The following is a 16,114-nucleotide window of genomic DNA, read 5'->3' on the forward strand; positions in this document are numbered from 1 at the left end:
CCCCCCGCGGGGGGTGGAGGGATGCTCTAGGTCTCCTCTGGCTCTGCCAGGGCAGGGTGGCCATTTTCCACATCGGTCAACACGGGATGAACGTCAACGTGACATGCCCCTCCTGGGGGTTACGTCTTCCTGTCACCCAGGAGACACTGGGGCTAATTTCGTGAGCAAAGGGAGCCCATTCCTGCACTGAGGAGGGACTGCGTCAAGGAAGATGTCATAAACTGGGGAAACGGAGCAACAAGACGGGGGGTTCATGTAAGGGGGGGAGGTAGCTCAGAAGCCAGAGGGGCAGGCTCAGACTGAGAAGGCAGATCTAGGCAGAACAGAGCTGGGCCCTGAATGTGGGACTTAGGCCTGGAAACATCAGAGGGAAGAAGGAAAGCAACAACTCGAAGACAGACCTTGGATTTGCCTCCTCCCAGTGATGTCTTGGTTGGTAGGTTTTTTGGTGCCAAAACTGTCTTTATGTGGGAGAAGAAGGGAGGGAGGGAGGAAGAGAGAGAGAGAGAGTAACAGTTTACACAAGTGCAGCTCCTAGGCTTATTTTATCTCCTCATTTCCCTTGAGAAACATGCTTCCTCTAGCCCTTGTTAGAGGAGCAAAGAGCAGAGCCCCAGAACCACAGCGACACTTGGTCTGGCCTCTTCCCACTGACAGTGATCTCAGAGAGCCATCTGGCCCATCAGCCCTGCCAGGTCAGAACACCTCCAGTCCCTCTGGCAACTGGGGTGTTCCCTCCAGTTAACACACGTTGGCCTGCTGAATCAGAAGCTGTTTGGAAGGCTTGGCCAGAGCAGCTCAGTCAAGCTTGAACCTGAGCTTAGCACAGTGCCTGGCAAACAATGAGCTCGAGACAAGGGATTATTAGGGCTGGATTAATCCTGTTTGCACTTTCATGAGTCAGGACTGGTAGTTACCTGTCCCTTGAGCACCCCAGCTCAGAGGTTTGCTCCTGCCTCCCTGGAGAGGTCTTTGGTCAGAGCCACAGCTGCTGTCTCTTTGATTTAGTGGTTGGAGAATTGTTAACAGGAAGGGGATCGGAGCCTGGTGACGTTTGGGGACTTCACCAGGGAGCCGTCGGACTCCCCTTGCTGTCCTACTTCCTTAGGGGGCTGCTCCGAGCCCAAACCCCTCCTGCCAAAGCCCCCGCAGGGACAAGGCCTGTGAACGGGAGCTCTGCCAGGGTAAGGCTCTGCCATGTCCCAGGGCTCTGGGAAGGCAGGTCTTCAGGAAATACTGCCCAACCAAGGCAGATCCTTGGTTTTGCCTGGATATCATGTCCCTATTCTGCAAGGTGTGCTTTTGATGGTCCTGCATGTCGGGTGTGTATGTGTGTGAGTGTGTTTTGAGTGGGAGAGAGAAGAGAGTGGAGACTCAAAGTAGGGTGGCTGGTTGAGCTCAGCAGAGCTGTCTGGCTTCCTGCTCCCCAATCCTGCTGATTTGGTAAAACACACTGACCCTTGGTACTCAGGACTCTGGTTTCACCCAAAGACACAAGAAACACTTTGTGATCCTGGGACACATCTCCTTCCATAACACATGTCCAGCGGCCACAGATTTGGGCTAGGGGTGAAGGAAGTAGAAAGGCTGGGTTCTCTCTCGATTTCAATCCTTGTCTCTCTCTGTGCACCCAGTAAGCAGAGAAGGGATTTAATTATTGTAAATAAATCTACATTCAGGACCTCTGCCCACCCTTGCCTGTAGCAGTTCAGATGCTTTTGATCACAAGTAATGAAATACACAACTCTAAGTGGCTTGTACAAAGAAAAAAAGACATTTAATTATCTACTCGAACAAGAAGTTACAGGTAGATGGTTCCACAAATGGTTCAATTGCTGAAATTTGTCGTTTGGGAACTAGTTGTTGTTTTTTTTCCTTTCCAGTAAGATACACACAACATAAAATTGACCTTTTTTTTTTTTTTTTTTTTTTTTTACCAGTTTTAAGTGTCCTGTTTAGTGGGATTAAGCACATTCCTACTGTCCTACCCCTATCACCACTATCCATCTCAGGAAACTTTTCATCGCCTCCAACTGAACTGTGTACCCATTAAACAACTACTTCTTACTTTCTCCTCTGCCTGGACCTGGTAACCACTGTTGGACTTCTTGTCTCTATGAGCTTGACTATTGTAGGTACTTCTAAAAAGTGGAATTATACACTATTTTTGCCCGGCTTCTTCCACTTCATATCATGTTTTCGGGGTTCATCCCTGTTGTAGCATATCCCAGAGACTCATTCATTTTTAAGACTGAACCATATTCCATCGCATGTATACCCCACATTTTTTTTGTCCATCATCCACTGATTGACATTGCGTGATTGTCACTTTTTGGCAACTGTGAATGATGCTGCCATGAACATTAGTGTACTGTTTGAGTCTCTGCTCTCAGTTCACTGCTTTCAGTGTACACTTAGACATGGAAGTGCTAGATCATACAGTAGTTCTGTTTCATCTTTTGAGGTGCTGTTTTCCACGGCAGCTGCACTACTTTACTTTTCCACCAACGGTGCACAAGCGTCCCACCACTTTTTCCATATCGTTGCTGACACTTGTTATTATCTGTCTTTGTTGTTGTTGTCATTGATGTTGAATTGTAAGAATTATTTGTGTATCGTGGAGAGTAAACTGTATAAAATTTGATTCAAAAATATTTTCTCCCATCCTATGATTTTCCTTTCCACTCTCTTGATCGTGTCCTTTGATGTACAAAGTTTTTAACATTGGGGAAATCCAATTATCTATTTATTCATTTCTTGCCCGCGCTTTTGGTGTCATATCCAAGGAATCACTGCCAAATCCAATGTTATAAAACTTTTCTTCTACGTTTCTAATAAACACTTAGTAGTTGAAGCTTTCCTGTGTAGGTTATGATCCATTTTGAGTTAACTTTTGTATATGGTATGAGGAAAAGGACTAGGTTCATTCCTGTGCATGTGGATAACTGGTTTGCCCAGCACCATGTGTTGAATAACTATCCTTTCTCCCATTGAATATTCTTGGTAACCCTTGTTGAAAATCATTGACCATTTCTGCTTGGGTCTCCTTCTGGGCTCTTTGTTCTCATCCACTCCATCTGCCCAAGTGTGTTGAGCACAATTTTTGCCTCTTTGTCACATCATATCCCACAACCATATTGGGAAGAACCATAAAGGCAAGAACCAAGGACATGTGGGTGTGTGTGCCTCTCTCTCTTTTTAAATCAGGAATACTTCCCAGGAGTCCCTGGACCCAGCAGACTTCCTCTTAGGCATTGGTGTCCTGAAGCCAGTTTGTACCTGCTTGTGAAAGCAGCCCATTCATTTCCTAAATTTTTGTGAGCTAGTTGCTAAACACATGAAAACCTTTGACATCGCCCTGGTGGGAACATGCTGATGCAGGCAACTTGGTAAATGCTACAAACCCTGACTTCTTTTCACCAGCACACTATTGCCCTGAAACCTTACTAGTCAGAAGTGGATGACAGGGCCTCTCCTAGCTAAGGGAGTCTGGGAAAGTGAGTGTCTGTCCTTCTTGGCCTCCCTCAAGGGAGGTGGGCTTTGCCAGCAAGCAAGAAAGGGAGAGTCAGGAAAGCAACGACTGCTGTTTGCCACTAATGGCTCCCCGTGGTAGGAACTTTCTGTCGTCACCTGAAAGGATGCCTTTCGAATGTCTTTAACTGCCCCAGACACCAGAGTGCTTGAGCTCAGTGCTAGGATGGACTGAGCTCTAGCAGCTGGCATAGGAAGTATAGGGAGGCGTGGGGAACGAGGGCAGGCTTTCTAAACCGTCCAATGGGCTTGAAAAGGACGTGGCCCCAGTAGCTTCCTGTAACCACAGCCGGGAGCTGCCTTGACACAGAGACTGGAAACAACCAGTGGACATGAGGCTCGGGATGGATGCCGACGGCGCGGGAGGTGCCCTGAGGCGCTCCAGCAGGGCCCAGGGGCTTAGAAGGTGGTAGAAGTGTTTGCTGAAGAAGAGCCAACAAAGGAAGGCCTGCCGTCCTTGGACAAATACTCCTTGCTGATGAGCCCGTGGAAGGCCATGATCTTGAGGAGTCCGTGGCGAAACTTCTGGCCGATGAAGGCGTAGATGAAGGGATTGAGGCAGCTGTGGAGGAAGCCCAGAATCTCGGTGGCATCCAGGGCCCGGCCGATGTCGTTGCGGCGCTCGCATGTCTCCGCGATCACCCGGAGCCTCATGAGGGTGTCTGCGACCAGGACCAGGTTGTAGGGCAGCCAGCAGAGCAGGAAGACGAGCACGACGGCGAAGATGACCCGCATGGCCCGGTGCTTCTGCCCCATGTGGGCCTGGAACAGCGTACGCAGGGTGAGTCCATAGCAGAACAGCATGACCGCCAAGGGCACGAGGAAGCCAAAGGTTTGGGGCAGGGCCCGCATCACTATCCGCAATCTCGTGGTATTGGCGCCCATGTCCTCATAGCAGACCGGGCTGGAGTAGGGGGGATTGATGGCCCTGCGGAAGATGAAGATGGGCAGGGACAGGATCAGGGACAGCGCCCAGATGCCTAAGCATATGAACTTGACCCAGTGCCGCTTCTGGGTCAGTGTGCGTGTGGCATGGACGATGGCCAGGTAGCGGTCCATGCTGATGCAGGCCAGCAGTAGGATACCACTGTAGAAGTTGACTTCCTTCAGGAGCGAGACCACCTTGCACAGGGGTGTGCCAAAGATCCAGCCTTTCGCCTTGGAGGCAGCCCAGATAGGCAAGGTCAGGGCGAAGAGCAGGTCGGCTATGGCCAAGTTCAGCAGGTAGACGTCAGTGACAGACTGGCTGAGCCGACTGTATAGGACAACCAGTATCACTAGGGAGTTTCCCAGCAGGCTCAGCACGAAGACCAGGGCGTAGATGACCACCACTGCATACTTGTTGATTTCCAGAGATTCTGGCCTGCATGGGGCAGAGCCTTCTGGAATGAAGGGCAGGTCTGTGCTGTAACTGTAATTTTCACCAAAGAGATCTTCCAAGCCGTAAGCCTCCCAGTCCACGTCTTCCATATTGGAGGCAAACTTAAGTCCTGGCCTAGAGAAGAGAGATGGGAGTTACTGCATGATACTCTCTCCCCAGATTCTAGCCTATTTGCCCATGAATCTCGGACAGGATTCTTTGCCTTGGCTTGTATATTACACGGAACCTTCACATTAGGAAATAGTTGTGGCTCTACGTTATGAGCCACATTTTGTGATAAATGGCACGTTGCACAAAACCTGTAGTTCCCTCAAAGCCAAAGAGGTTCTGAGCTCTCTCCATGACATCACCATCACCCAAAACATTGTTGAAATCCCAATCCCTACAGAACATATCTCAGATTCTTCAGTGGTGAGCCTCTCTGGCTAATGAAGCTGGATTTAATGTCAGAAATAGGAGGTGCCATTCAGTTCTTGATGTGGGAGATGAAGCAGGGTTTGACTGCTAGAGAAAGATAGAGGTTTGACTAGAAAGCTGAGGGAGGAGCCCCTCTGTCCCACTTTTGGGAAGTCATTAAAAGAAGTTTGTGGGAAAATAGATTTAGTGGTAACAGCAATACAGCTGCAGGATACTGGACCTAGAAGAAAGCTTATTTACAGCCCTGCATTTTTCTTTCCGGATGCAGGAGACCTGCTGTGGGAATATTTGTGCAGTCTGAAAAAAGTATATTAAAAATCCTAAGCAGGTGGCTGATTGATTCTCTAAGTGGGTGAAATGTGACAGACTGTCACAGCCGTGGACTGCCACGTGGAGGTGAGCAGAGAAATCCAGAGTGCTCGCAGCAGTGGGAGAGGCAGAAAAGACAGGTCGAGACAGGTGCAGGCAGTGGCACCTGTGCCATATCAGGAGGTGCAGATGGGTGGAGACACACTATCCTTGTTTTGGTGGCTTTTTCATTCTGGTGGGGACACTTTCTGTCATGCCAGTGAGTACCTTCATCCATCCCTCACTCCTCAGCACCCCCAGACGAAGTCCAGGTAAACCCGCTTCTGTTGGCTCGGCCCTTGTTTTGGGGATAGCCCAAAGCCTGCTTTCAGGGGAAGCTGCAGTCACTCTGAAATTTTACCCAGTTTTCAAAGAGGATGTAAATGAAAGTAAACCAGCTCCCAAGTGAGTTCCTTGTGAACCATAAGATGCATCAGTACTGTGCCATTTCTTTATGAAAAGGTATGACAGTCCTGGGACCACATGCAAGGAGGTAACCCATCTCAAAACGGAACCAGCGTTAAAGAGAAAAACACGAAGTACTAAGGCTCCAGAATAACTTCAATACTCAATAGGATCATCATTATAAAACAAGAGGGACAGTAACGCTGTTGATGAGGATGTGGGGGATGGGACCCTTCTTATATTACTCGTGGAGATGCGCCAGTGGAGCGGCTGCTTTGAACAGTTTGGCAGTTGTTCAAAATGTCGAACATAGTTACCAATGACCCAGCAATTTCACTTCTAGATACGTGCCCAGGAGAATGGAAAACCTATGTCCCCACAAAAACTTGTACACAAATGTTCACAGCAGCGTGACAGCCGAACAATGGGAACAATTCAAATGTACATCAACCGATAAATGGAGAAATTAATGGAGGTGCACACAGACCATAGGCTGTTATCCAACCAACGACAGGAATAAAGAATTGACATCTGCTGCGACGTGGATGAACCATGAAAACATTATTCCAGGCCAAAAAAAAAAAAAAAAAAGCCAGACATAAAAGGCTTCATACTGTACAGGTCCATGTATGTGAAATGTACAGGAGAGGCAAATCAGTAGAGACAGAAAGTAGATCTGGGTTGCCAGGTGCTGGAGGGAGGGGTTTCCTTCCAGGCTGATGAAAGTGTTCAGGAATTAGACAGTGGAAGGATTGTATAGCTTCACGCGAATACTAGGAACCACTAGTTGTACCCTGTGAATGGGTGACTTTTACAGAGTGTGAATTCCATCTCAATTAGAAAAAAATTAACCAAAGGGGGACACCTTTGAGAAGCAAACACAGATAGTAAAACAACCACATCAACAATGAAACTCTCCAAAAGCTTTTCTCTTTAGCAGAGGGAGGTCTGTCACTCTCAATCATATATAGCAAAGAAGAAAGCCGAATAGGGTTAGGAGAAACTGGAAAAGCAATGCCCTTTCCCCTGGAGGGACGGAATTCTTAGTCTAGGTGATTGTGGCCAGTTAAATCAGCTTCTAAGCCCATGGAGAGCATAGAGCAGACTCTGTGAACCTAGAAAGATCTGATGCATTTGGGGAATGTCTAGCCAGGGAGATAAAGTAATAATGGGAAAGGCCACCATACAACTTAGCCAGTGTTGTTGGCGAGACCTGTGACAAGTCACTAGTTCTGCCATCCCACGGTCAAGAGGTTGTTTATCCTAGGGTTCTGTCCAATGAAATCACAAGGTCAAGAATGGGTCACCTCTGGGAACAGATGATCAGAGATGCTCTCAAGGGAAGAAATGACCTAGAGAAGGCCCACTTTTAGCAGAGCATAATGGGACAGAGAGCTTGTGCCCATAGAGGACAGGCCCGTATTTAGGAACACTGACCGTGAGAAGGCAGGGCCAGGGCAGAAGGAGAAACTGCCCTAACAGGAGACAACAGCAGCCAAGCATACTTCACTGGTAAGTCCTCATTCTAAATAAGCCAGTGCTCAACTGTATGGGGGAGGGGCTGGAGATACACAGGGGAGCTCCCACTCCCAGACATGGAAGATCTGCTTGAGGGTCCAGAGGAAGACCCTGAAAGTCAGGACAGGAGGTGGAGAATTCCTGTCAGAATTCTGACAAGAGAAACAGGACAAGAAGAAGCAGGCAAGAGAAACAGGACAGGGCAGTGACCTCCAGCCACTGGGGAGACAATGCTTTGTGGATGCTTGTGGGTTTTTCAGCTTACCAGTCTCTAGAAAGGATGTGTTGACAGTCAAAGGGAGAAACTAAGGGAAGGGAGTTGATCTGTCTGAGGTCTGCTTTTTGCCTCGGAGGTACATGACCTCCCTGGAGTGTTAGAGATAGATATGATTAGTCCTGACTACAGATGAGAAGACAGGCACAGAGGAGCTCAGACGTCAGCCCATGGTCACAGAGCCTACAAATGCTACAGCCCGGATTCCATGTAGGTGTGGATCAACTTAGAATCTACAGACTTGCTTTATTAAAAAAAAAAAAAAAAGTCATACCTCCTATATTAAATATTTTTGAAATATATTTGTAAGTTAAGTTTTCAAGATCTCATGAAGTCAGACTGCATACAGTTTACTCCTATTGTTTGCTATTTTGTACATTGTTTTCTTATCTATTCAGTAGGGCCAGAACGAAAGAAATAGTTCTTGCAAGAATGATAAACAAAACACCCTTAAACTGGCTGACTCCCACCGACCTCCTGGTCATGTTCTCGGTGAACAAGCGGGAGATTCCCTCATTGAGTGAAATGGCAGGACCCTAATGACTCACGGTCATTCAGAAACTCCATGGATGGGATGATTCTAATTCATTTTATAAAAATGCTAAACAACGGAGACGTACAAGATCCCAAACATTGAAGGCAATCTTTTCAATCACAATAGAAAATTCAGGAATTTTAATACAATTCTAGCATGCTTTCTCTCTATAAATATAATCCACAATATTCGCATTTAATATAGGGAAGGGGGCCTGGATGATGTCTGGCCCTTCCTTGGACCCCATCCTAGTCAAAGCAGGGGAGCTGGCTGAGTCAGGAAGGGAAGGGGCTGGGCAGAGAGTTGCCCTAAGTGGTTGTTGGAGAGAGGAGTAAGGAAGAGGGGCAGGAGCTCTCCCTTTGGGGATCTAGGGAGGTCTTAAGAGGAAAGAAGCCCACCCCGGGGTGGGGAGAGATGTCTGGGGTCATTGGGGGCTGGGTGTCAAGGGGGTCAGAGAATAGAGACATTCTGGAAGGTGAGAAGGGTGGGTGTTCCAAGACTTACCAGGAGCCTGGGCCTTTCACCTGTGGGACCCGTCCAGGAGGGCAGATGTGTCTGACTGACAGGGCGGGGTGGTGAGAAGAGAGTGGAGGAAGTGAGCGGTGGATTACATTGCTCAACTCGAGGGTGGAGTCCTCAGGCTGCTGGATGCTTTTGATAACTTGAATAATTAATTCTCAGGTCAGCTCTTGGATGGCGAGTTATTTTCTGACCTGGTAGAGTTTCATATCGGTAAGGGACCTGTGGTGTTTTCTAGCCAATCTTTCCATTTCACAGAGGAGCAAACGGAGGCCCATGCCAAGGCAGCGGTTTAACCAGGACGGCATGGATTTCTCTCATCTTTGCCCTGGTCTCAGCAGACCCTGGCTCTTTCAGCAGCCTGGTCTGACTGTCCCCATACCCTAACTGCCTCGGGCTGCCCCCTGCTTGGGAGCCCCCCCCACCCCCCGCCGTCCTGCTTTTGAACAGTTCTCCCATCTCAAAGGAGAGCAGCTCATGAATATGAGAGAGATGGAACTTGGGCTTCTGGTGATCCTGGACCTAATGTCTCCTGTCCCCACCCCATGCACTCCCAGAGCCCTTTCTTGGCCTGTACACTTGGGATTGGGTGTGTATGGCTGGCCACTTTTGGAGCCAAGACCATCTCATTTGGAAAGAAAGGCTTTTGGTAAAAATTCACATCTTATCCAAGTCCAAACACATTTTCGAAAGCAGAGTTGAGTGACACTGAGAATGTACATTTGTTATTAATTACCGTGGAAAGGATAAATACAGGCAGAACAGTGAACACTGATTCACGGCTCCCTCCCAAGCTCCCTCTCCCTCCAGCAAACCATGCCTCTAGACCCTCCACTATGCCCCTTGACCCCTGCATCCCAGGACCCGTGGAGAGCTCGAAGCCTGTAACAAACTTGCTTACCCCTAGGAAAGAACCTTCAAGTCCAACTGTTTAGCAAACATTCTTTGTCACTTCTCTCTTTCCCATGCTGGAGAAGAATGCAGTGACTCCTGGCCCGGTGATGCTAAAACCAGGCAGAGGCTTGTTATACACAGAGAGAGGCACAGGAAAGCAGTGGTTAGAGACTGAGTGAGCCCAGCAACTCGGGGCCAGTGACTTTCCCTTTCCGAGTCTTGGTTTACTCATCTGTAAAATGAGGCCAGTGATAGCATCTAACCCACTGGGCTGTGCTGAGACTCAAACGAGGGATTACCCATAAAGCACTTAAGACATACAGCAAGCCTGATATTAGCGTTTGTTAGGGCGATCTTCGTCTCTGGAACAGTTTATCAACTAGTGCCGTGACTGTCTGTCCCACTACACCCCCCCCCCCCCCCAGGGAAGGAAAAGCAGTGGGTCTGCTTCCCGGGCAGACTTTGATGTACAGCCCCATCGGCTCTGGCCTGGATAACAAGAGTCATGTGAGCTACAGTGTTGGGTCCCTGCTAAGGTCCAGCTTCTGGGAAAAGTGCTTTTCGGAACTTGTGCACTGAGGGGCACTTGGCTGGCTCAGTCAGGGGAACATGCAACAACTCTTGATCTTGGGGTCTAGAGCCCCACCCTGGGTATAGAGATCAGTTAAAAATACGATCTTGATGGGGTACCTGGGTGGCTCAGTGGGTTAAAGCCTCTGCCTTCGGCTTAGGTCATGATCCCATGGTCCTGGGATGGAGCCCCACATGGGGCTTTCTGCTCAGCGGGGAGCCTGCTTCCCACTCTTTCTGTCTCTGCCTGCCTCTCTGCCTACTTGTGATCTCTGTCTGTCAAATTAAAAAAAAATCTTAAAAAAAAATACAATCTTGAACAAAAAGAATTGGTACATATTTAATCCTCATAACAAAGGCGTGAAGTGTGCACTTTCTGAATGAGGAAACCAGACTCTGGGAGTTAAGCAACCTCATCAGAGTGACACAGGGAACTGGCGTTTAAACAGTTTTTAAGAAATGTTGTTACCTGACCTCAAACTCTGTATTCTGTCCACTGTAACAAGGGGCTGGAGCCTAGTTTCAGCTTTCCGAGCTTGGTTAGGAACCTTTCAGTCCCAGACAACGGAATGAAAAGGTGTAGAAAGAGGAGCCCAGATCTGACATCTGCCCCCCCCCGCCCCGCCCCCCCACTGGCCCGCTTCTTGATATTCATTAGGTTGGTCTGGCACCTGCACGTGGATGGTGGGGTGAGTAGAATGGGCTGATGCCGTTGCTGGTGGTCAAGATGAGCTTGGACGAGTCAATTCTCGCTGGGCCTTGATGCAGTCTACTGGAAAATGAAGCGATCATTCTAGATCTGTATTGTCCAGCACGAGAGCCACTGGATATACATAGCTACTGAAACTGAGTTGAAAGAGAACGAAAAATGTAGTTCTTCGGTCATACTGGCCGCCTTTCAAGGGTTCAAGGCTCGCACGTGACAAGTGGCTACCATATTGGACAGTGCTGATATAGAACACCCCCGGGACTGCAGAAAGTTCTTTTGGGCCACACTGTCCAGGTGAAGATATCTTTCTCTTTAGCTCTATGTTCCTGCTCCTGCAGTCCAACCCATCAGTTCTCAGGGGACTCAGAGAGGAGAGTGAAATTCCACCAGACACGAGTCCCTGACGGCCCTCGCTCGGAACAGCTCACTTACCTGCTATTTGCCACGACAGTTGCTGTCGTATGAGTGGCTCCTGATTTCTTCCGGGGCTAGGGGCTTGGGAGCAGTCAGCACTGTTTGGCCGGAAAAAAAGTGAAGCAGCTTTAGAGGGAAACGTCTGACCTGGGGTCAGCAGGGTGAATTCCAGGAGGCCCACCGGGGAGGCGTCCCCTCAGAGAAGCAATGAGGTTGGTCCTAGGACTCTGACTCCAGGCCAAAGATCTGCCTGGAGATTTTGTGGTGAGCACTGGGGATTTTCACACTTACCTGTCTGAGGCTTTCTGGAGGAGCCTGCCAGGCTGAGGAGAGACTGAGCCTGCTCAGGCTATCTCTGAGCGTTTCCAACCTGCACATCCTTCTTTACAAGGAAGATGCAGGCAACCCCAGCCCCTGGTGAACAGACTTGCCTGCACTTGTTACACACTTTCTTCCTTCCTTCTAGGGTCAGCGTGAGAAGCATCCCTTCTTCTCTTTCTGGTGAATTCCTGCCCCGGCTGTGGGACACCCTGCCTCTCGCGTCCTTGAGGGGTCTGTCTCCTGGCCCTTCTGCCCCATCCGCCATCTCGTTCCCTGAGTTTGCTCATGTCTCTGTCACTCGCCCTCTGTCGTAGGACCCCTCCAGCTACTGTGCCCCCAGCGCTCTGCTCACGGTGGACTTCTAGAGAAAGTGGCTACTTCCCCCTCGCCTCCTCTCCTTCACTGCTCAGCCCACTGCTGCTAGCTCCCTTCCCGTCCCTCTGCTGAAACAGCTCTTGCCAACACTACCAACAACCTCAGGCCACGACGTCCAAAAAGCCCCTTTCTTAAATATATCTGCTGCCGAAGCAAGCACGCCCATTTCTTAAATAAAGCGGTTTTACGGTTATAACAACAAAGCCCACATACTGTAAAGAATAGAGGAACCACCAAAGGACCTGAAGTCGAACTGGAAGGACTCCTTTAAGTCCTTAGATTCACACACAGATCTTATGTCCATCTTTCCAGACTTTTCCACACATGCATGTATGGACATGCTTTCCTTCTTCTTCTTCTTAAAACAAATGATATGGAACTGATGATATCATTCTGCACTTCACCACGCTGTTATGGGCTGCACAGAGGTCCACCTTTCTTTTTTCCCTGACAACATACTAGTCCACGGGGCGGATGTATCATGATTGATCCGATAATTTCCTTGTGGATGAATATTTAAGTCTTGCTACGAGCATCTTTGGATGTACGTCTCTGGGAATTTGTATGATGGTTTGTGTGGCTTAAGTGTAATTTTGCTGGGTCATATCGGTGCCTCTTTAAATTTTGATAAGGCTGTATCTGCTAATGGTGACTACATGTATTGTGGTGGCGTAATGTACAGAACTGTCCAGTCACTGTGTTATATACCTGAAATTAATATAACATTGTGTATCCACTATGCTTCCATACGAAAAGACTGTATCGGGGCACCTGGGTGGCTCAGTGGTTAAGCATCTACCTTCGGCTCAGGTCATGATCCCAGGGTCCTGGGATCAAGCCCTGCCTGCCTTGGGCTCTCTGCTCGGCGGGGAGCCTGCTTCTCCCTCTCCCACTCCCCCTGCTTGTGCTCTCTCTCTGTCTCTCCCTCTAACAAATAAATAATAAAGTCTTGAAATTAAAAAAAAATTTAAAAAGAAAAAAAGAAAAGACCCTATCAATTTATTCTCCCACTGGCAATTCATAAAAGGGTCTGTTAGTTACCCTATCTACTCATACTATCTCACATTTGTCAATTATGTTAAAATGTTTTCTCCCAGCCTGCTGTATGCCTCGTAACTGTATTTATGGGGAAATGGTTATTGTTCAAGTCTCATTTGACCTCTGCAGTATTTAATCCCACTGACCTCATTCTCTTCCTATTTCTCCTGAACCTTGGTCTCATTTTGTGGCTGTAGTTCTCCATTCATCCCTCAAATCTGGATGTTCCCTGGATGTTCTCCAGAGGAGAGGACCAATGCAGGTCCTCTTCTTTCCCTGCCCTCACCAGGCCAGCCCATCTGTTCCCCAGGCTTCAGCCCCCACCCCATAAGTGCTGGGGTCTCCCCCACCTTCAGTGCCCGGCTTCCCTCCAAACTTCTCTTTGCAGCTCAAACTCCTTGTGCAGCCTGAGCCTCGTGCAGCCTCTCAACGTCTCCCCTGAGGTCCCACAGGTGCTGCAAGTAGGTCCACAAGGTGCAGCAGGTAGAAAGCTTGTCTCTGGGAATTCTGACCCCACCCTCCTAGCTGGGCTACTAGCCTACAGGAAACAGTCTGGCCCTGGCAGGCCCCTCACAGGAGGCTATCTCTTAGCATCTCTCTTGATTATCTGCCCCTTGCCATCTTCAAGGACAGTGTTAGGCAACACTTTATTCTCTCTTGCCTGAACTAAAGCAATACATGGGGGAGAGCTGTGGATTTCAGAGCTGGACTGCAGACCTTGGGCGAGTTACTCAGTCTCACGGGCCTCAGTTTCATCATCTGTAAAATGGGGCTACTGAAGCACCTACTGCATAGTGTTGTCATGTGGATTAAATGTGTCTGTATTGAAAGATTTTTTATTTGAGAGAGAGCGGTGCGCGCGCCAGCGAGCGTGCGCAGTTGCGGGGTGGGGGGAGGGGCGCGGAGGGCAGAGAGCGAGTCGAAATAATCTCTGCCTCAAGTCTTTCTACCCCAAACCATCCTCCACTCTGCTCTCAGAACAATCTTCCCGAAGCGTGAATTTGATCAGGCTCTTTTCCTTTACAAACCCTTCAAGGACCTGCACTGCCCTCAGGTAGAGCCTCCGCATGGGACCTTCTGTACCTACCTGGCCTTGTTCCAGGCCACACCTCCGGGACTCCTCAACCCCAACCACAGAGAACCAGGGGTGGCTCCCAAAGAGCCCTGTGGTTCCCCGCAGAGCCTGGCATGCCTTTCCCTCCCTGGGCTATGCTCGTTCCTACACTCTTGGTCTGGCCAACTCTTCTTTTTCCTTTAAGATTCCGCCTGGTCAAGACCGCCCCTGAGCCATGCAGCCCTCTCTCTGTGCGGTCTGCACAGCCCCACTCCCCCGGGGCATATCTCTATCATGGCTTCAGTTATGGGATTGGTAATCATCTCTGCTGCTCCTGCCTCCCCACTGTGACGTTCTTAAAAGTAGGGATTAAAAAAAAAAAATAAAAGTAGGGATTTTATATCTTTTATATGTAATACATAAAAACACATAAAAATAATATATAAATCGATGGTACACAATATAGAAAAATATATAAATATTATACATAAATAGGACTAATCTATGATAAAAATCTCTGAATCCCCAAACCAACCACAGTGTTTTCTGGCATGTCCTGGGGGCTTCATAGCATTCTGTCGAGCATGGAATGATTTGACAAAGTCGGGGAACTCGTGTACATTGGAGGATCTGAGTGACATCTGGTTTCAAGAAATAATGACCTTGTCCAAGTTTTCCAGCCTGGTAACAGCGAGGTCCCATCAAGCGCTGTGACCACAATCACGTTGGCTGACAGTCTCTGCACTCATGCAAGCTTCACCGCCCCCCCTCCCCATAAATTCTCCCAGGAATTTGAGGGAGTCTGTTGCAAGTGCCCCCCAGGTGCTCTTCTGGGTGCTGCTGGGCTAGACATGTGCTCTGGAGTCACTCCTATGTTCCATGCACGTCCCCATGCAGCACCAGGGGTGGCTATGGTGACTGTGGAAGCTTCTGCCAGGGGTCCCCAGTCCTCTAATGTCTGTGGAGCTTTTGCACTCTTCCTTGGACTTGGCGGGGACTCTTTGGGGTGGGGACAGTGCGGAGCTAGAGGCTGGACCTCAGCACTGTCCTTCCATCCCTCCCCAAATGGGGAGAAGGTCCGTTTTCCCCATTCCCAGCCCCCGATTTCCTTCAGATGAGTTCTGGTCCAGGAGCAGAACTCTTTGCCTCCTCTTTGAACATAGGTTTCTGCCAGGTCTCTCCTCTCCCTCTGTCTTAAGGCAGACATGAACTCGACACTGGAGTTCCACTAAAACATAATGTCTTCCACTAGAATATGAACTTTGCCCTAATACAAATTTCTGAGCAAATCAGACTTGCGGGAAGGGACTGCTGCCCCTTTGGGTAGGGCTGATTCTGTTGCCCTGATTGCTCTAGAGCTCTGGTCCTGTCCCCCTCCGCTCCCTCCCTGCCCCTCCGTTCCTCTGTTGCCCTAATTGCTCCAGAGCCCTGGTCCTGTCCCCCTCCACTCCCTCCGTTCCCTGCCCCTCACCTTGTTGCAGGCTTTACTAAGGAGAAGTTCTCACCAGCTCTCCAGGGCAGGAACTGCTATTGCAAAACTCTTGCTCCATGCAATGGTAATGGGAGGCAACTCTGAGTGGCCTTGACCCCAAAAGGCGGTGCACAGGCACTGGCCAGAGCCACAGGGTTGCCCAACCCTTGCAGAAGCTCTGACTGCCTGTGTGAGGCAGAGGGGATGGGGATAAGAGCACGCAGGGCTGCTTGGGGCCACAGAGTCTGCCCTGGAGCTCAGATAGGGCAGCTAATCCCCTTGATGGAGAGTGGGGCCCACGCTTCCTCTGAAATGGTATTAACATGGAATTTACTGAAGA

The 16,114-nt window shown here is 49.1% G+C and overlaps 1 protein-coding gene across 3 annotated transcripts; it reads right to left on the reverse strand.

Annotated features, from left to right (window-relative positions):
• Positions 1-1,751: 1,751 nt before the first annotated feature.
• Positions 1,752-15,902, reverse strand: LOC131827467 (C-X-C chemokine receptor type 2). 3 transcript variants are annotated; one of them, XM_059168075.1, is made up of 3 exons: positions 15,775-15,902; positions 11,534-11,613; positions 1,752-5,026 (listed from the first exon to the last, which is right to left on the reverse strand). In XM_059168075.1, exon 3 carries the CDS (start codon positions 4,999-5,001, stop codon positions 3,931-3,933), a length of 1,071 nt encoding a protein of 356 aa, XP_059024058.1. In that variant the 5' UTR covers positions 5,002-5,026; positions 11,534-11,613; positions 15,775-15,902; the 3' UTR covers positions 1,752-3,930. The 3 variants fall into 3 exon arrangements, with proteins under 3 accessions (XP_059024058.1, XP_059024057.1, XP_059024056.1); XM_059168074.1 differs by lacking the exon at positions 15,775-15,902 and adding an exon at positions 11,807-12,272; XM_059168073.1 differs by lacking the exons at positions 11,534-11,613; positions 15,775-15,902 and adding exons at positions 8,914-9,122; positions 9,830-10,990.
• Positions 15,903-16,114: the final 212 nt, after the last annotated feature.

The sequence above is a fragment of the Mustela lutreola genome, chromosome 3, assembly GCF_030435805.1.
Source record: "Mustela lutreola isolate mMusLut2 chromosome 3, mMusLut2.pri, whole genome shotgun sequence".
Taxonomy (NCBI): domain Eukaryota; kingdom Metazoa; phylum Chordata; class Mammalia; order Carnivora; family Mustelidae; genus Mustela; species Mustela lutreola.

Bases quoted from the DNA above. Each gene is read 5' to 3' on its own strand.
- LOC131827467 (XM_059168075.1), bottom strand. From the start codon at position 5,001: ATGGAAGACGTGGACTGGGAGGCTTACGGCTTGGAAGATCTCTTTGGT.